The 20,792-nt window shown below is 49.8% G+C and overlaps 1 protein-coding gene across 2 annotated transcripts in view; it reads right to left on the bottom strand.

Moving 5' to 3' along the window:
- LOC143841502 (atrial natriuretic peptide receptor 2-like) overlaps nt 1–20,792 on the bottom strand; it is a 40,295-nt gene extending 19,503 nt beyond the window's left edge. For both annotated transcript variants that reach the window (XM_077345879.1, XM_077345880.1), the window contains exons 1-6: nt 19,915–20,792; nt 19,071–19,273; nt 16,817–16,930; nt 14,883–15,021; nt 14,489–14,583; nt 14,100–14,235 (exon numbers count right to left, since the gene is read on the bottom strand). In XM_077345879.1, coding sequence (XP_077201994.1) covers nt 14,100–14,235; nt 14,489–14,583; nt 14,883–15,021; nt 16,817–16,930; nt 19,071–19,273; nt 19,915–20,584 — 1,357 coding nt within the window. In that variant the 5' untranslated portion in view covers nt 20,585–20,792. The remainder of the gene's footprint in view (nt 1–14,099; nt 14,236–14,488; nt 14,584–14,882; nt 15,022–16,816; nt 16,931–19,070; nt 19,274–19,914) is intronic.

Here is a 20,792-nt window from a genome sequence, read left to right as displayed (position 1 = left end):
TTTTATGCCACCTCCATCACATCTGCGAGCACACACCCTGTGCAATTATTTGGGGTAGTTCAGTCTCTTACTGCCCTCGAAGGAGGGCACCAAAATAGTAGTTCTTTAGGAGTTGAGTTGTGAGGCAGATAAGGTCTCATTGCTCTGCTGTGATCTTCCTTCCATGCTTGATACAGAAAGGGAACTAGAGACACCTTGGCCACCTTGTGGGAATTATTTCATGGCTTCAGCTGATGTTCCTGGGCCAGATTAGACATGTTGCTACAGGGCTACCCCCTGTCCTGTGGACCCCTGCCCTTCCTGGCTCCTGAATATGGAGGACAGGCATGAGCTGCTCAAAAGTACATTAAAGATGTGCATGTAAATCTGTGTGGTTGATCACCCCTGGGGGGGGGTAGAGATAGCAGTCAGCAGAGATAGCAGTGCTGCACAGATCCACAAGTCTTACTGATGAAAACAGCCCACCACAAAACAGGACAAAACTGAATGATAAAGAGAAGACGTGATAAATTCCTTGCCTATCATCATTTATCAAGCATTTCGTTTGATCAAGGTTTTTACACTGTGTTAGTCATAGTCCACCATTTCCACATCCTGGCCCCTGTTTACAGTTCTCCGCAGAGCCCTTCCAGAACAACTGTTTGGGGTTTTGTTGCTCCCTCAGAAAGTGGGAGAGGGGACTGGAACCCCCCTCCTGGGAGCTCTGCCTCAATGTCTCTCCATTGGTGGCTACAGGACATCTCTGCCCCTCCTTCCTCCAGAGTCCCCTTCTTTCTAGACTTCCTCCCCTACCTCTGGGAATGAGGATTCTTGGTATTCCATTAAGTGAGGCAAGAATTAGAGGAGCTTAGGGGCTTTTTTCCTGAGGTTGACTTCGGGAAACCTGAGTTCAAATGCCGCTTTAGTCAGGAAGCATGAGCCTTTCTCTAACTCACTTTGGTGGTTATGAGGGGGGGAAATTGGGTATCCCACATGGTTCCACGGAGGAAAGCAGAGAGCAAAGGTGAGATAGAAACTGCAGGAACCCCACTCAATTTAAGTCCAGTAGCACCTTTACAGGAACCAACTGCAGTAACCCAGGTCACCATTTCTTGGGTAGGCTGCCCTCCCTAAGCATGCCTGTGGGGGGAGGCTCATTGCCCAGTGAGATGCCAGAGAGTAGCCCCAAAAGGTGTTTTCTGCTCCCTGCAGTTGATCCTTCCCTATCTTGACCTGGCAAGCCAGGTTAGACCTGCCTTTTTAAAACTTTTGACCATGGAGGAGCCCCTGAAATATTTTTCAGGCTTTGAGGAACCCCAGAAGCAGTGGCATGCCCCTTCAGAAAAGTGGGTGCAGAAGTAAGATGCGGGAGCCAGCTGATCAATCCGTTGATCATGTGCCATTTCCATTGTGGAAAAACAGACCAGGCTTGTACAGCACCGGAGGAAGTGGGCTCCAGTGACACTTAGTGAGGTCAGCAGCAATCTGAATTCTGGGGAAAGCAGGGTAGCCTCCGAGAAACTCTCATGTAACCCAGGGTTTCCTGGATCCCTGGTTAGAAATCCCTAAATTAGACTACTGTAACAGTCTACACAGGCCTACCCTTGAAGACAACTTGGAAATACCGGCTAGTACACAATACCGCAGCAGATTGTTATGGGGCATGCCTATACCACTCCTGTTCTGCAGTTACCCTGTAGGTTAGCTATTAATCCCCAGGTTTAATTCAAGGTGGTGGAAATTATTTCCAAAGCCCATTGTATCTGAATATCCACATAGTAAAAGGACCACCCCTCCCAATGGCAACTCTGCTTCTCTGAGGAAAGCCTTCTGAAGGGGCCCTCCTGCAAACAGGTAAGGACGACTGAGGCTCATGCATGGGCATGCTCTGTGGCGGCTCCCGTCTTGTGCAATGGCATACTTAAGGAGGCCAGAAAGCCTCCCACCCTGCTGTCATTTGGAAGGATGTGTGAAGCAGACTCCCTCAGCCCCGCACTGCTCCTCCGGGTAACCCTGAGTGCAGACCTCGGCCAACTTCTCCAGTGGTTGGGGTACTGCTCCATAGACAATGGCAGGATATCCCAGAATGCTGGTACAGCCTTCCCTGCAGTGGAGGCTCAAGATCAATACAAATTGGTGGCATAAGCTTTGAAGAAAGTGCAGAAGGCACTTCAGGGATGGCAGTTTTAGGGCTAACCATGGCAGATGGGCAAAGATCCTGCCCCTTTTTGAAAGAAAATAATAAAACCCCAGTCCCCCTGAGTCCTGCTTGGTTTGTGAGCAAAGCAGCTAGCAGCAATCAGGACCTACAGAAGGGCTGGAAGAGACAGATTTGGGGGAGGGGGAGGGGAAGGAAGAGAGGGTTTTTGTTGGTTTGTTAGTGAGATAGGCTTTGCCTCTCAGGAGATTTCAAAAGTCACAAGTATGCCTTTCACGCAAGGACAGGCAAAAATAGTAAAGGGGAGGAGATGGAAGTCAGCCTCCACAGGAGTGGGTTTAAAGAAAACCTTTGCTAGGAGACTGAGGTGTCTCAGAGTTTGGCTTCCAGAGAAAACTTGGCTTCCAGAGAAAACTTATGCTCCTAAATATACAATTATAAACTCATAATTGAGTGGATATGCCCAGTAAATGCTGGGCATGTTGTTTACTGCCCAGACAGTAACCACTGTCATAAATAAATAAAGATTAGGTGACTTCTGTGAAGAGTTCCTGTTTCTCTCTGAACCACGTTACTCCCCTGTCACTGAGGGGACATAAATATTAGGGATTTTTCCGTTTCCCTCACAGGTGGATTAAGGCTTTCAGTAGAGGAGGGACGGTAGAGACCACACTAGTCACACATTTCAAGGTGTTGCCTCTGTCACTTGTGACCCCGATCTTCCCGTGTTGGTCCCATCCTGGTGGGATATAGTGAAGATATTTTTTTTTCCCTTTTAAGATTGAAGGGGCTGAATATTACATTTGGATGCAGTTACCTCGAGTTTGTGAGGTAAAAGTTCTACAGAATGCCTCAAACAGAGTCAAGGGAACAGAATGAAGTTTACAGGACCAAGGCTGAGGAAACTGTAGGGACAGAACAGTTAAGAAATCTGTTAGAAATCGCCTTACGGAAACATTCAGGGCTACACTGAGGAAGACAGGGAGAAAGTCCATCTTCCATACCTGCCATGCCCCAAGAAAGTGCTGGTTTCAGTCCCTGAGAACTTTTGTATGGCAGGAGAGCAAAATGCTACCTAGAACTTTCCTGGCACCCATCAAGTGTTTCCTGAAAGGGATGGTGTCAATTGGGGCCTTTGCCAGTAAGGCTTCTGATCGACCATTGGAGATCTGCTGGGTTGTACCACCACAGCCCAAGGGTTTTCACTATCTGGAGAGTTGCAGAGGGCATTTTGTGGCTAGCCTGGTGTAGTGGTTCAAGAGCGGTGGCCTCTAATTTGGAGAACTGGGTTTGATGCCCCACTCTGCCAGATGCAGCCAGCTGAGTGACCTTGGGTCAGCTTCAGTTCTCTCAGAGCTCTCTCAGCCTCACCCACCTCACAAGGGGCCTGTTGTGGGGAGAGGAATGGTAGATGATTGTCAACTACATTGGGACTCCTTTAAGTAGTAAAAAAGTGGGGTATTAAAATGGGACTTCTTCTGTAGCACCCATTTTGTGGCTGTGCCACCTGCTTCTTCCTGGCCTGAGGGGTCTCAGCCCAAGGCATCCATTGTCTATCTCTCACCTACTCCTACCCCTGATTTCTTTGCGGCCTCCCCATTCTCCATCCCACCACCACTCTTGACCCTCCCATCACTCGCTGATATCATGGATTTTCAGGCTTTTCATCTTTTCCAGGATGCAGCTGGTATTCTGCTTGTTTACACCTTCATGCAGCGTCTCAGTCAGTATAATGTGATTTAAGCGCATCCAGGTGGAGACCGCCCTCTAGTGTGCACTAGTCATTTTGCCAGTTTCTCCATAGATAGCAGCAGTCTATCCTGGATGCTGGTGCAGCCCTCCCTACAGTGGAGGAGCAACATCAATACAAATGGGTGGCCTGCCTGGGCAAATGAGGCCTGTGCAGAAGGCACTTCTATCATCTGCCATGGGGTGTGTGGTAGATGGGCAATGTTCCTGTCCCTTTGTAAAAGGAAAGAAGAAAACCCCAGTTCCTATTAGACCTTTTTTGTTTTTGTGAGCAGCGCAGCTAGAGGCAGTCCAGATCCATGAAAGAGCTGGAAGAGCCAGATTTTGGAAGAAAGAAATTTGTTTTTAGTGAGATAGGACTTGCCTCTGCAGAATGATAGCCTGCAAAGGTCCTCAGGAAACTTCAAAAGTATGGAGTCTGCCTTTTGTGTGAGGACAGGCAAGCATAGGAGAGGGGCAGAGATGGAGTTTGGCCTCCACAGGAGTGAGCTGATAGAAAGCTTTGCTAGGAGACTGTGGTGTCTCAGAGTCTGGCCTCCAGCAGGCATTTGGCTGTTAACTACAGTATTTGCTGGCGTATAAGACTACTTTTTTCCGCTGAAAAACATGCCTCCAAGTGGGGGGGTCATCCTATACGCCAGGTGCACTTCAGTTGGGAAAGACATAGCTGCCCATAGTGGCCTATAGTACTGTAATGTAATGTAACAAACTCTATATTTTGAGTGGAAATGTTGGGGGGTCGTCTTATACGCCCAGTCATCTTATACGCTGGCAAATACGGTACTTTCTGAATGCCTCAGCATGCAACCATCACCTCATAAATGAATGGGCCCTGTACTTAATGCTGGTCATATTGCTCACCGCTCCAAGATGGCAACTGTTGAGGGTGTGTGTGTGTAAAATCACTTCTCAATATTCAACTATAAGCTCATAAACAACTGGGCCCAGCAAGATTATGCTACCTCTGTGAAGAGTTCCTGTTTCTTTTTCAAAACCAGCTTATACCCTATTCTTGGTAGTAAATAAAAGATTCCCCCCCTGTTTTCTGCACAGGAGGATTAAATCTGTCAGGTAAAGAGAAGAGAAGAAGAGGTGTTTTTTTATAACCTACAAAAAAATCCCAAAGTGGCTTACAAACCCCGTTCTCTTCCTCTCCGCACAACATGCACCCTGTGAGGTGAGTGGGGCTGAGAGAGCTCTAAGAATACTGCTCTGTGGGAATAGCTCTAAGAGAACTTATGATGTAATTTATGATGTAAACTGCTTGGGACCCTTGGGAAGGGCAGTATAACAATTAAATTAAAATTAAAATTAAAATTATAAACGGATAGTCCCAAGGTCACCCAGCTGGCTGCATGTGGAGGAGTGGGGAATCAAACTCAGTTATACAGATTAAAGGTCTCTGCTCCTAACCATGCTGGTAGAGGATGGCCTGAGGTCAGACTAGTCAAGATTTCTCTCTCTGTCAGCATCATTTGATATTCCCATGATGGTCCCATCCTGGTGGGATACAGCCAAGATACCCCCCCCCCTCATTTTGAGACTGAAGTGGCTGAATGTACCAAACTGGCTGAATATAACATCCTGAGGCAGTTACCTCAAGTTTGTGAGGTAAAAGTTTTACAGAACGCCTCCAAAAGAGACAAGGGAACAGAGTGAAGGTGACAGGACTGAGGGCTGAGGAAAATGTGGGGACAGAAGAGTTAGAAATCTGGAAAAATCAAGCCAGAGATTGAGATCGCTGAATTCCCACAGGAAGAAAGAGAGAGGGAGACAAAGAGAATCAGAGCTTCTGAAATTTAAAAAGAAATCAAGAGAGCTTAAGGCAGAGAAATGAAGTTGGGGGAAAAAGCAAGAGGAGCAACAAAAAGAAATGTTATGATGTGGCCTGGGGGCCTGGTGTCATTGGGTGTGGGGAGGGAAATAGATTAGTTTTGTTCACCATGAAGATTGCTGTTGCTGTTATTTTTATGGGGTTTTATCATTTTTATTGTTAGCCTCCACAAGCCAGCTGTGCCAGGAGTGGCAGCTAATAAATGGGAATGGGAATGGGAAGGCGATTGTAAGCCGCTTTGAGCCTCCTTCGGGTAGGGAAAAGCGGCATATAAGAACCAACTCTTCTTCTTCTTCTAAATACAAGCATAATAAAATAAATACATAGATTTGGGAAGCAACATTATGTCAGCACTGAGGTAGAGGCCATGGCAGGGGTGTGGAGTGAAAACTGGGCATCCACCCCATAGCATCTGGAGATAAATGGCCTTACTGAAACATTCAAGGCTATACTGAGGAAGACACAAGGCAGTGAGATCATACATGGAAGTGCATCCCAATGCATCTTTCAGCGACTGCTGTTCTATTTTTCAGCACCTCAGGAAAGCTCTGGTTTCAGTCCCTGAGAACTTTTGTATGGCAGGAGAGCAAAATGAGATGGTTCTAGGTGCCCACCGTTCCCTAAAATTGACTGGACCAGTTGGAGCCTTTGCCCAGCAAGGCTTCTGACCAGCCATTGGAGATCTGACTGCCAGAGCCACCACAACACCAGGGTTTTCATGATGTGACTGAAGGAGAGCTGCAGTGGCCATTTTGTGGCCTGCACAGTGTATTGGTTGAAAAGCTGCAGCCTCAAAAATGGAGACCGGGGTTTGATTTCCCACTCCTCCTCCACATGCGGCCAGCTGGGTGACTTGGGCCAGTCCCAGTTCTCTCAGAGCTCTCACAGCCCCACACATCTCACAGGGTGTCTGTTGTGGGGAGCCAATAAGGTGCTTCTCCCCCTGTTTCTAGACTTCCTCCCCTACTTCCTGCAATGGCTTTTTCTTGAGATTGACTTGGGGAGACCTAGGTACAATATCTGCTTTAATCAGGAAGACCATGACCTTCCCATGTTGGTCCCATGATGATGATGGGCAAGATTTTTTTTTCATTTTGATACTGAAGTGGCTGAATTTAACAATTGGAAGCAGTTACCTCAAGTTTGTGAGGTAACATTTTTACAGAATGCCTCCAAAAGAGACAAGGGAACAGGCTGAAGGTGACAGGACTGAGGCAAACGTGGGTCAGAAGAGCTACATCTCACAGGGTGTCTGTTGTGGGGAGCGGATAAGAAAGGTGTTTGTAAACCATCCTGAGACTCCTTTGGGCAGTGAAAAAGCTGGGTATAAAAAAACGGTTCCTCCTCTTTTTAGGCAGCCATTTTTTGCTGTGCCCTCCATGCTGTTTCAGAAGGTGTCTGCAGACTGTAAAAGTACCTGCTCTAGGCCTCATAAAACATGACTGGGAAGTGTGTGGGGGGGGAGAGCTCAAGGAACCAGTGCATGATAAACCTTGCAGTGGTATAATGGCTCTTTGAACTAGAGATTTTCAGTTGATGACAATGACAAAGACAATGGCCCAGCCAGTACCAGCAGAGGGCACAACTCGAGCGGCTGGTGGTTCTTTTTGAGTTTAGAAGGGCACCTTGCAGAGACACCCTGTTGTGGGGAAAGGAAGAGAAAGGCATTTGTAAGTCACTGTGTGACTCCTTTAGGCTGTCATCAGGATGAGGTGGTTTATCTCCATCTGGATACAGGTGGTTTATCTCATCAGGATACAGGTGGTTTATCTCCATCTGAGACCTTGGTGAGAGGTAGTAATATTCAGTCCATGCCTCCAGATAACACACCACTTCCATATGGTGGCAACTGTCCTGTCCTCCTATGTTTTTTTCTAGGGGCCACTGGCAGGTAAACACAAAATTCAAGCAACATGGAAATCCATATTGCCTGTGTTCATCAAGGTATTCCTTATGTTCATAATCCTCTTCACAATATACAAACTTGCTCCCCCCCCAAAACCTAAAAGACATGTCGGGAGTTTTCCCCCTAAATCAACGGGGAGGGTGACTGTTATTCAGGTGAGGAAGAAGCATCAACTAGTCTGTAAACAAGAATGGAGGCTTCTTTTCACCTCCGTCCCTCCTTCCCAGCTCTAAGAACCAGGAGCCTCAAGCATCAAATGCTTATCCTGTGAAAACAGTACTTGAAAAGTCCTTGGAGGGGGGGGGCGCTAATAAAAAAGAGCCCCACCAGCATGAACAGGGCACACTAATTGTGAGTGTCCTCTGGGTGGCCATTGATCCCAGATGGTTGAGGTGGCGCTTCTACCTTGGTCTCAGGTACCAGTGTTCCCTCAGCTGTGCTTAACATGGGATGGGTTCTTGCTACTAAACTCCTTGAGGGAACAAGAGAAGCAAGAAAGGAGTGACTAAGAATGAAACTGCATTGGAGCATGCTGACTTTCACATCCTCAGAAACTATTTTGTGTATCTAAGTTGAACCTTTTGGCCCATGTTCTCCATTTGGGGTGCAAAGGTCTCCAACTCTGTCCATTAGGACCCATTTCTGAACATTTTCCAGACTCTTGTCTGTCAGAGATTAAAGGTACTGGCTGAACAAACTGCAGACCTAACAATTTATTTCAGTTTTTTTATTTTTAATTAATTAATTAATTAATTAATTAATATTTATATACCGCCCTCCCTGAGGGCTCAGGGCGGTTTACAGGAAACAGGAAAAAGATACAGATAACATATGGTAACAATATGTGATCACACTGATAACAATATAACAACAATAACCTTAACATGATAACAACAATAATGTTAGAGAATTATGGAACTGCAAAAGAGCCTCAGCTCAACTCTTACTGGGACCCAGTAGGAGGGCGGGGCTTGGGGGCCATGGTTTGGGTCGAACTCAACCAAATGCAAAAGCACGAGTTTTACTTCCTCCACTGTGTAATTGATGTCCAAGCCTTAGAAGAGTGATACTTTGAACAGGTATAAACTGATGCCCAGAAATATTGATCTAATAGTTCAAGTTTTGATACATGCATTTCTTCATTTCATACCATCAGAAGTGACACATTGGAAGGTTTCACTACAGTCACACAGGTTTCAGCAGATGTCACCTGCATTGTTGTTTATTATGGGATAGGACTGAGAGCTATCCTGAACCTTATGTCATGCAATGGAGTGGGATGGGACAGCTGGCATCTCTTCATGCTCTGCGTGTGATGTCACATTTTGGAAGGCTCCTCCACCATCCTGGTATAGTTAGAACCAGCTTGGTGTAGTGGTTAGGAGTGCTGACTTCTAATCTGGCGAGCTGGGTTTGATTCCCCGCTCCTCCACATGCAGCAATCTGGTGACCTTGGGCTCACCACAGGACTGATAGACATTGCATATACATGTAAGCATGTACATCATCTTTAAAAAAATGGTGTGAGAGTCAGATTCTCGCATATAATATATGTGTGAAACATCTTATGCAGCAGCCTTGGTTCATACGGCGCTTCCTGGGCAAGGGTGGGCTTGGTGGCCAGCCGAGCACCACGCTCCCTCCTGCACTGCTGGGCTGCTCACACCCCTGCCCAAAAGGTGGGTCTGTGGATGCGACACAAGTGTGTGTGTGTGTGTGTGTGTGTGTGTGTGCAGGGGGAATAATGTGCAAGATGGCAGACATACCTGTGGCTGCACCCTGCTTCTGTCCATTCCTATCATAGAATCATAGAGTTGGAAGGGGCCATACAGTCCATATAGTCCAACCCCCTGCTCAATGCAGGATCAGCCCTAAGCATCCTAAAGCATCCTATCTGGTGCACAGGTTCCCCCTGGCCATCAGCAGTGGTAGGAGGGGGGTATGGTTGCAAGAGCCAGATTGGGACCTGGGAAGACAAAGAAAGGGCCCAAAAGCACTAATGGCTCAAAAATCTTGAAATCATGTCACATATGAACAAAACATAAGTGATATAAATCAGTACAGAAAAATCATACCGAGAAAATATCCAAATGAAAGAAAGTACAACATTGAACCTTTATAATTAAACAAGTAACAGCAAGGGATTTCCTGGCAGAGGGAAGGGGTGGTGACCCAAAACGCATACGAGAAGAACAAGAACAATATATAGAGAAAAAATCCATCTTAACAATTAAACAGCTAACAGCAGGGAATTTGTTTTGTAGCCAGATGGTGAAACGAATGGAAGCCGCTCCTCCTTCTGCAGTTCCGCCGAGGGATTCTCAGGGAGCCTGACTCCTCAGACTGTGGGAGAGAGCCACACAACAGCAACACGCAATAAACAGACATGGAACCCAACACTGGAATGGGAGGGAATGGATCAAAGGACCCCTCCGGGGCCCCAGAAACAAGGCTGAGACAAGGAGGCAGAGAAAGTCTTGGGCTGCTTTTGACTTCTCCTCTCTCACCTCTGGAGCCGGAGTCCATGTCCTCAGCATGCAAGACTCCACAGCACAACCCCCCATAGAGAGATGCCCCAAACAATAGATGCCTCTGCTCCACATGTAGGTCAGCTGTGGTCTCTGTTCCCGGTTGGTTAAAATGTCAGGGAATACAGGAAGAGAAAAAAGAGTGAGGAAATCCATGGGGGCGGGGGGTGTCTCTATACCACAGCATCCAGGACACCAAATGGGAGTGGTTAATTTGGAAGAGCAGGGCTCAGGGTGCCCATGGTGACCCTCCCTGCCAACAGAGAAAAGGAGGAGGAAAGCTGATGAGAAAAGAGATAAAAGGAGATCCCAGAGGTTGTTGTCCTTGGAGTAGGAGACTCAGTGGTGTAAAGAGCAGCTCTTCCCTTGCTTTCCTTTCCTGTCCAGATGCTGGGCAGGCCTCAGTCCCCAATTTCCTGCATGGAGTGGCTGTCCCATCCACCAGGCAGTTGGATGACCTCGTCGCTTTGCTGCAGTGGAGGTTCTGTGTCAGGGGACTGGAGAGAGGGGAAAGCAGAATAAAAATTAGACCCTGACTACTGATCTTCTCCACCCACCCCATGGAAACAACTCCATCTATGCGGCTTGCTTTCCCACACTTGGATTGCCCATGGGATGCAACAGCAAAATTGTATGTGAGACATTTCTGATTCCCACCCCTGATGGGAAACGTCTCCACTGCACCCAGAGGTCTGAATGCAGGTGCAGACCCCTCAGAGATATTCCCTCTGGAGGGGCTCATCATGTTCTGTTCCCCCCTTCTGGGACAGGAAACTCCTCCTGTCAAATTCCTCATGGAGCCAGGATACATCAAAGAGTGACCCATCTAGCTCCCATCAAAGTCCAGTATGGCTCACCAAACATGTGGAGTTCTAGGAGCTGGTTCCCTGGATGCAGTCAGGTGAAATTCTCCCTCCATGGAGTCAGGTATGAAGAGATTCAGCAGGGGAATAGACCATGTTCTGCAGCTGCCAATCCCTGGATCCGTTCACCTCTCTCCTGTCCATCATGGGTAGTCACTGAAGAGCTGTGCAGCCACAAACTTACCTGTGTTGGTTCAGCTGCATATTCTTCTCTTAGCCAAGCTGCTTTTCAATTTGCACAGAGGGTGAAACGGATGCTTCTCCTGATAAAGATTATGCACGGGAGTCTACAGCTTCCATTATTATAAGCAAACTAGTACATGCACAAGAATCCCTATGGTAACATATACTTAAATAAATGCAAACAGTAAGCCTTTTTTATTTTAAAAGTGTTTATTTATTATCCCTCTCTCTGTTTCCTCTCTGTTCATTTTGATGGCCGACTGTGGAGCAGGGAGCAGAGACACCAGATCTTTCTGGAGGAGGCAGGACTCCCATCAGGATGTGTGAAACGCTGCCAAGTGCACGGTGCTGTTAGAAGGTGCAAAACTCACCTGGCAGGTAGTCCTGAGAGGCTCATTGACACTAGAACTGCCTGGCAAGAAATAGACTCCCTGCTCCAACCAAACAGATTGGAAAGTGAATCAGAGAGCCTTTGAGCATCCCTCCTTAGGGCCGACCAGCCTAGCAGTCCAATCAGAAGACTGCATTGGGGAGGTAAGCAGAGAGAACAAGGTGGGCTTCACTCACAGATCTGGATCTGCCCACTGCCTGGCTCCCCAAGCTGCTAGGCATGGAGGGAGAATGACAACTCCCGTAAAGCTGAGCAAAGAGGCGCATGCATGAAAAACCCTCGATGGCAACATGGAATGAAATGAGCATTGAAAATGTTAAAGGCATTACAAAAAACACCATGTGGACAATATTTTTATTTATTTTGTACTTGGATTTGTTGTCTGCCCTCTGTCTGTGGATCCAGGGCAGATTACATCAAGATGTATACAATAAATTTAAATACAACAGTAAGAGAGCCCCTTGGAGTGATGGCAACCGCTCAGCTCCCTTCTCCCGTCTGCAGATGGACTCTGACCCTTTCAAGGTCCTTCTGTGTCTGAGCAGAAGGCAAAATGGAGGCTCCTCATGGAGGGAGGCCACAACTCCCGTAAGCGTTGATGCATGAAAAACGCCCCACAGTTAGACAGAATGAAATGAACACTCAACAATAAAGGCATTTTGTAAAGTACCACATAGATCAAAACTGTCTCGGCAAATAATTTGCTCAATAAGTGTTCTTGTGACTGGCTTCTATGCATTGAACAGTGATAACAGTGATAACAGGTCTGACAGGGGGAGGCAGGACCTCCACTGGGACCCCAGAAATGCTGCCGATTGTACCCTTCTGCTTGAATATGCAGAAACTTACCTGGCCAAGAGGGTGAGGTGCTCAAGAGGGGCTGAGCTGCCCAACAGCTGATCTCCTCCTCCCATCAGCTGACAGATGGTGAGCTGTCTGCATCCCAAAGCAGGGCTACTCAGTGGAGCAGAGGGGACCCCCGCCCAGCTGGGGAGGGGACAGGGTCAGGGCCATGGCCTGCAGGAAGTCTGTCCTGCCACAAAGGGAACCAGGCTTCTCTTGCAGGTCTGGATTTGCCTTCTTCACATGGCTTCATCACATGCATTTTGGGGAGTGCTATAATTTTCTGGGTTTTTTTTCTTTCCCAGTTCCCATCCCCTCTGCATTCTTCTGAGACCACTATTGCCCCAGTCCTTTTCTGGGAGCCAATTTGGAACCCCGTTCTTCCTGGGGTGCATTGTTTCTGCTAGTTTTGCTTGTCCTGCTCATTTCCACCTCCTCCTGAGGTTTGTACTGCTGTCACTGTCACTCCACACCTGCACCTCCCCTCATGCTGAAGAAGATGGGCAGTTTCACTTTTCAGGTTTTTTAGAGGCACTAAAATGTCAGTGTATTATGCACCCTTGAAATGGTTGGTCAGACATGTTCTCAAATTTCTCAGTGCTCCGTTTTATAAGTTTCTAGCCCTTTCCCTTGTGGGAGCCCTTTTCCTCTTTATGAGGCAATGAAAGAACTAGAGACTTACTTTAAAAACAAAAGAAAGCAAGGGAATTCAGAGAACCTGGCTAACAGAACTGATTGCATTAGATCGATACTTTAGGGCAGTGGCTCTCAACCTGGGGGTCGGGACCCCTTTCGGAGTCGAATGTCCCTTTCACAGGGGTCACACCAGGGCAAGCAGCTTGGCAAGGGGGGGGGGAGCCATCCACACAAGATCCATGCAGGGTAGATTGAGATAAAGCGCTCGTCTGTCCGGAGCAGCTGAAAAGAGCGAGATGGGCATGGTGGGACAAGAGGGAGAACTGAAATGAGAAATCCTGGGGGGAAAAAACCAATTTATATACAATCATGAACAAGGGATCTTCATGCCATTGGTCAGTTTTGGTTTAATTTCTGTGAAAGAATGCATAATTTTATGGTTGGGGGTCACCACAACATGAGGAACTGTATTAAAGGGTCACGGCATTAGGAAGGTTAAGAACCACTGTTTTGGGGCCTTTAAAAAAATGCCTACACCATCAACAACAGCATATAAGGTATGTGGAAAAGAAAGCTCAGGGGTGGGAGGGAGAGACTGGCAGGCAAGCTCAGAGCATTTCAGGTTCACTTCCTTCCCCTCTCAAGGCACTTTTGTACAAGAGCAGAACGGGAAACTGATGTTCCACCAGACGACTAAATAAAATGGAGGGAATACTACAATTCCCATGAGGCTGAGAGAAAATGTGTACTCATGGAAAACTTCAATGATACCACAAAAGAAATTGAACAACAAACAGCAAGACTTTTAAATTAGTGCAGTATTCATATTCACTGTGTGAATAATTAGCTAGTTTTTTGCATATTTTAGGGATGACTGTTTCTCAGAGAGCAGAGATGGCAGGACTGTGTGGGAGGGGAAACCCAGACTCCCCACAGAGTGTGTGAGAAGAAGATGCAGGTGTGCAGTATTGACCACAACACTGCAATGACTTACCCAAAGGAAAAGGGTCAGTCCGTCAACACACTCACCTTTGTCACCTTTGTCACAGGAAGGGTCATTCCTGCTGAAGACACAGGGTGGGTTGGAAAGAGGGACCCCTTTCTTCCAATGGATGGGCCCATGCCAATCTATTTGCCCCATGGATCCGTTGTAATGAGCCACCACCTGAGGGAAGGAGAGGCCAGATCCTGATCACTAATCGAGACTGCACCTTCCTCCACATCTGTTGCACCTTCTCAGAATCCCATCCAGATACAAAGGCTTGGAGGCCCAGATGTTTCACCTCACACCTCCCCCAAGACCCCCAATCCCACCCAGGGTTTTCGGCACATGCAAACCGATGCTGAGACCCAGTGAGGCTGTGTGGGGCTCTCCCTTGCCTGCCATGAACAGCACTCCCCACCCCACAGACACACACCTGGTACTGTCCACTCTGCAAGTCTGCCATGCTCCACAAGTAGAAATCAGCTTCTCTCTTATTGTGCTCATCGATGCTCACTGTCCCCGTGACACCTGGATGGGGGAGGGCAGGAAAGGAGACTCACATCATTTCCACTTGGCCTCTGGCACCAGTTGCCCCTGATGAATCATGGATGAGATTCCCTGCTAGGCAGGCTCTGGGGGGAGGGCTCTGGGGGGGGGGCAGCCAGGTTCCCCTTTCCCTCCCCCCCTCCCACCTGATTCCTCCTGGCCCAGGGGGGGTCTCTGCCTGGTCTCAGGCTCATGTTGTAGCTTCCCCATTTGACACCCATTGCTCTTCAGTGGCCAAATCAACCTCCCTATCCTTTCCCACTCCCACCACCATCTCATACCCTGGATTTTCAGCCTCCTCATCGTTTTCAGGATCAGGCTGGTATTCCGCTTGGATCCATCTTTATGCAGCGTCTTAATAAGTGCCCTCATATATAACAGCAGCCCATCATGGAAACAACTGGCCAGCAGGTTTTTGTGCTAGAGTGAATCAGAGAGAGAGAGAGAGAGAGAGAGAGAGAGAGAGAGAGAGAGAGAGAGAGAGAGAGAGAGAGAGAGAGAGAGAGAGAGAGAGATTGAGAAGTTTTCCCATCCCCCAGACACAACTCCCCTGTCCTGAAGGCAGCCATTCCCTTGGTCTTGGAGATCACCGTCAGAGGACCTGCTAGAAACCGCTCTGGGGGTGGATCCATAAGAAGAGCCAGGTGGCAACGAATGGAGGTGTGTCTCCACCACCTGGCAGCCTGGATCCTGAATTGGTCCAGACCAGCAGCTTGTCTCTCAGGGGCAGGGAATCCAGGTGCCCACCTTGGCCCCACCCTGCCTCAGGCAAGCTCAGCTGTAGCAGCCCACCTAAGACTTGGGGCTTCTGATTTATTGAGGGATGCATCCCTAGAGGCAGTCTGCCCCTCTCCCACTTGTGTGTTGCAAAACCCAGCAAATCCCTCTTTCAGGCTGTATTACAGCCTTTCTCAACAATTTTACCATTAAGGTACCCCTGCACCATTCCTCAGGATTTAGTATGGACATAGTATGATTGTGCAGAATATGGTTGGGAAGCATAGTTTAGTACACAACTACCGGGGCCTCTCTCCTTCCCACCCCCTCGAGGCCCAGCCTTAGCCATTCTGGGATGGGGAGTCAGCATGATCATATAGTCATATCACCCAATACATGTTTAACAAATTTATATTAAATATATTGAAAATTAATTATCACCTTTTCAGGAAGCTCTTCTGGGGTCATCAAGAAACCCAGGTTGAGAAAGTCTACTCTATTATATGGGGGTAGGATCAGTGACAATATTGGATAAAGGAAAGAAAGGTCCATCCAGAAATGGATGACCCCAAGGCAACCCTGCAGCAGACCATGAAGGGGGGGCAGAGTATAGTCAGAAGGGCAAGGGACTGGGATGGAATGAAAGAGGGGGCAAAACTCAGCTCCAAGGCCAATCCCTGGCCACTAGAAGGCTCCCGGCTCCATCCAGGCACCTCCACTGAGAAAGGACCCCCAGGAAGAGGGTCACATAGAGCCACCCCCACCCAGTTGGCCCAGCCAGCCCTGGGCTCCAGGGACTCAGCACCAAGCACACAATCTCCACAGCTCTTCCTCCAGGAAGATCCTGAAGCCCTGTCCTTACAACAGGGAGGCAGGAACATTCAGCCCTTCTTCCTCCTGAGTGATTAGAAATAAAGAGCATCCTAGAATGCCCAGAAGACAGGACAATAGCCAAGAAAACTAGGCGGAAAGGAGCAACAGAGGATGTCCATAGAATCATGGAATCGTAGAGCTGGAAGGTGCCTCCTCAATGGAGGATCAGCCTAAAGCATCCGGAATAAGTATCTGTCCAGTCCCTGCTTGAAGACTGCCAGTGAGGGGGAGCTCACCAACTCCGTAGGCAGCCAGTTCCACTGATGAACTATTCTGACTGTGAACATTTTTTGTCCTGATGAGTAGAGGATATGGTTCTCCCTGCAGTTTAAATTCATTACTGGGGATCCCATCCACTGCTGTCCAGAAAAGAGAACCACCAAGAAGGTTATTTCCACAACCTGCCTGGAGTGAATGAAGGCTAAGGGAGCCTCTTGACCTGGCCGCAGCAAGCCCACCCAGGTGACCGACCTGCAAGGGGAAGCCACTGCTGCCCCCTCCCACCCCCCTACCTGGGGAATCTCCTGTGGTTATTTCTTCTTCTCCCAAAGGCCCATGTGCTCCCTCCCATAACAACAAAGCAGAGAGGTCACTGAAGAAGGGAGGCAGGGATGTGTGGATTTACCCGGGAGTCATTGAGTGACACTCCGAAGTCCCTCTGGGCACGCAGGATCAGCTTGCTTTGGAAGCGCCGGTATTTGGGGGTTTGGGGCTGATGGAAAGTGATGATCAGCACCGTCTGCAAGTGGAGAAAAAGGGGAGGGGAGAATTAGGGGCTCAGAACCAGGCAGGAGACAAAGGCCACCTGGGCGGGGGGGGGGGGGGGTCAGAGAGGACAGAAGGATCAGGCAGCTGGTTGACCTAGTCCAGCATCTCATCTCACACAGTCCCCAACTGGTTCCCCTGGACACAGAGAGGAAAGAGGGCTCCGAGGCCTTCCCAGGCGTTGCCTACTGGTGCTTCAAGATATGGAGCCCCTGGATGGGGGGGGTCCTGCTTTTTCTGCTTAATACCTATTTTCAGCCTCTCATGAACAAATCTAACTCCTTTTAAAGCCACCCCTGCTCCATCCACTGGCAGTGAATACAACCATTTCTTTGCTTTTGAAGTACTTCCTATGTGGTCCCAAGTTCTGGAGTTATGGAAAAGGTGAGTAAAGACCTTACCCCCCCCCCCCACTCACACACATATTTTCCACTTAAGGTATAATTTTATAAACTTCCATTCCCTCCTCCCCAGTCATCTCCCCCTCTCCTAAACTGGAAACTCCTGGACTCAGAGGAAAGTGCTCCAACTTCTCTGTTTTTGCCATTGGCTTCTTGAGCATCTTCCTCAGCTGTTCTGTGGTCTGGTCCCCAGAGGTGAGCAGGAGTCCTGAGCTGCTTCCCCTTCCCAGTTGCTGCCTTCAGTCTACAGCTCCAAGTCTAACAGCCGCTGGCCAAGCCTTCAGCCCTGCTTGTCTCCTGGGGCCCCTGCCCCCTCTGGCCAGCTCTGGAGGCCTCAGAGGATCAAACAGGCCAAAACTCTGGCCTCATAAGAAGCAGCAGCTGAGGCTGCTTGGATACATTTTCTGTATAACATTTCTCAGTCTCCCCGCATGGCTCCCTTCTGCCCTGTTGCCAGACCCAGGCGCCTCCTGAGCCCTGCCCTTGACCACCTGCATGATTTTGCTAATTCCTTCCTGGATCTCCAGCAAATCTGTCTCAGAAAGACCCACAGCCTTCCTCATCAGCCCTGCCCCATGGCCCTGTGGAGACCAGCATCCCATGCCAAAAATGGAGCCTCTACTGGATCTCAAGTCAAGAAGGTTTTGACCACAGTAACATCAGCAGCTGGACTGATGTGCGTTTTTCTCACAAGATGGTGGAGGATGTCTTGCAAACCTTATGTTCAAAACATACATAGTGTCTCAATGGTCTCAGATGGTTGGTGATGTCACCCTGACCAGGGTCATTTTCATGTGGGGAGGAGTCACAGCAGTATTCTCAACCCAGCCTTCACCGTCGTAGCCTCCCCCCCACACACACACACAATTGCCTTCTTTCCATTTTTCGAAAGTGAAATCACAAGCACAAGTGAGGGTTTGGCTCTTTTTTCATGCATAAATGGAAGGTGTTGACTTTCCTCCTGTAAAAGGTAAAGGTATCCCCTGTGCAAGCACCGAGTCATGTGTGACCCTTGGGGTGACGCCCTCTGGTGTTTTCATGGCAGACTCACTACGGGGTGGTTTGCCAGTGCCTTCCCTGGTCATTGCTGTTTTACCCCCCAGCAAGCAATCTGGGTACTCATTTTACCGACCTCGGAAGGATGGACGGCTGAGTCAACCTTGAGCTGGCTGCTGGGATTGAACTCCCAGCCTCATGGGCAGAGCCTCAGAAAGCATGTTTTACCACTCTGCACCACAAGAGGCTTTCCTCCTGTACAGGTCATGAAGTAGAACAGAGAAAGAATTTCAACCTATGAATGCCAGTTCCACACATTCCCTCCCCGCTCCCCTGCTTATCCCTGCGGAAGGAAAAAGCCCCCCCCCCCAACCCTTGCCAAGCACCCAGCCAAGGAAAATTCCAGAGAGGTCAGGTCAGCAGGTCATCCTCCTTGTTGAAGGTTCAGCCTAGAAGAGCCCAAAGGCAAACTTGGTCATGCGTAGAGGCCAAAAGGCTGGCTTTCATAAGGGGGAAGATCTCTGCCCCTGCACAGAAGCACTGCTGGCCTCATTCTGGCTTCAGGTTTTCTCAGAGCCCTGGCTCCATATAGGAAATCAAGAGCCTCCCCAGATCCAACAACAGAATACATGAGAACACACCCAAGGGATTAGGGGCAGCACACATTGCTGGGATTGCCACCCCTTCCCCCCCCCCCAAGGAGACATCTGGACTTACCTGGAAGGCCTCTTGGAGGCCTCCTGAATCCAGGCTCTCCTTGCTCTGCCAGGGCTTGGCTGCCTCACGGTGCCCCACAGCTTCCAGGCTTTCCCCCAAAAGGTCCAGGTAGAGGAAGACATAATCACCATTGGTCATATTCTGAGCTTGTGCCAGGTGCATCATCTGCTGGAACAACTCAAGGGGCGCATAGATGTAGACCACTGAGGAGAAACCACACCGGCCACAGGAGCATGTGTCAGATGCAAGCAAGGAATGTGCCCTTCAGCCATGCCTGCAGCACAAGGCTGGACTCAAGAGGCTGCCCAACGATATCTGCAAAGTCTAAGTAGGGAGGTCCTTCCTTGGGCTCCTGGTTCCCTCAAAGGGAAGGGACTTTAATTGCTCTTTGAAACTACAGTCACTAATTCCACTAGCAGAGAAGCCTGGCCCAGGGATGGACACTCAGCCCTGTGATGGTCAGATCTTCTCCTGGGGTGGCCTGAATGTATGGCTCACCACTTTCATTGGGAGATCCAGATTCAGGCACTAAAAAAGAAAAGAAACCTCTTCCTGTGTTCTGATGTTCTCTGTTGTTTCAGGGGGGAAAGCCAGATCATTCACCCGGATCCATTTCTGGTCTTCTGGATCCGACTGGGCTTCAGTCCCTTGAGAAGAGCTTGGCCAGGATGAGGAGACCCTCCCTCCTTCCTCCCCCCGGGTCGAGGCGCACCCGACCCTGCTTCCTTCTCCCCCCACTCCAAGGTCCCCAAGCCTCCCGCTGCTGCTGCCGCCGCCCAGCCGACCTCCCCGGTGGCTCCTGCCAGGCGGGCAGCGACAAGACGCTCCCGTCTGGCGGACTCACCCCGTCCCTTGGCTCGGGTGGAGCGGAGAGCCTCGTCCAGCCCAGCATCGAGCTCGACTGAGTAGCGGGTGATCCATGTGTAGGGGCCGCCCCGGGACGAAGGGATAGGGTAGCGGAACTGTCGGAGATAGCGCGGGAAGTCGTGGACTTCCCTACTGAAGGCAAAGACGAAGCGGGAGGTCCAGTTGAAGCGCCTGTTCAGCTGCCCCAAAAAAGCCGCGCGTTTTTTGCTTCTGGCCGGGCCGGCGTACACTGAGGTCGAGAACTGAGAAGGTTCGTCGTAGTCGCCGGCCGAGAGGAGGGGCAGCCCCCAGTGCTCAGCCCAGGCCCTCACTGTGTCTCCAGCGTTGTCGCAGCCGAGGCCGAGCAGCACGTCGGGGTCCCGGGAGTCCTTCAGCTTCAAGGTGCTCTCCAGCGCCGAAACCCACGAGCACTCGCCGTCCTCGTCCGCCGGGGCGAAGGCGATGGTGACGTTGAGGCCGGCGCGGCTCAGCTGGGGCTGCAGCGCCTCCAGGGCCAGCTCCAGGGCGGGCGCCACCCGCGGCCAGGCCCACAAGTAGCGCAGGTCGCGCTCGGGCACGACCACCCCCACGGTCACCTCCGACGGGGCGGCGGAGGGCAGCAGGAAGACAGCCTGCAGGAGGAGCAGCAGTGGCGGCGGCGAGGCCATGGGGGCTCTGGCCGTGGCTCTCCTTCACCCGCAAAGCCGGAGCCTCTCTGGGCGGCCGCCGCGCCCCCTCGGAGGAGAAAGGGCCCTCCTGCCCCTCCCTCCGGACGCCGGGCCGGGCTGGGGGCGGGGGAGTACCACTGGCGGAAGGATTGCCGAGGAGCCTCCCAAGTCCCCAGGATTTTCGGACAGGAACAACCCAAAACGACAG

The sequence above is a fragment of the Paroedura picta genome, chromosome 7 (assembly GCF_049243985.1).
Source record: "Paroedura picta isolate Pp20150507F chromosome 7, Ppicta_v3.0, whole genome shotgun sequence".
Taxonomy (NCBI): domain Eukaryota; kingdom Metazoa; phylum Chordata; class Lepidosauria; order Squamata; family Gekkonidae; genus Paroedura; species Paroedura picta.
This window is presented reverse-complemented; position numbering and strand designations above follow the sequence as displayed.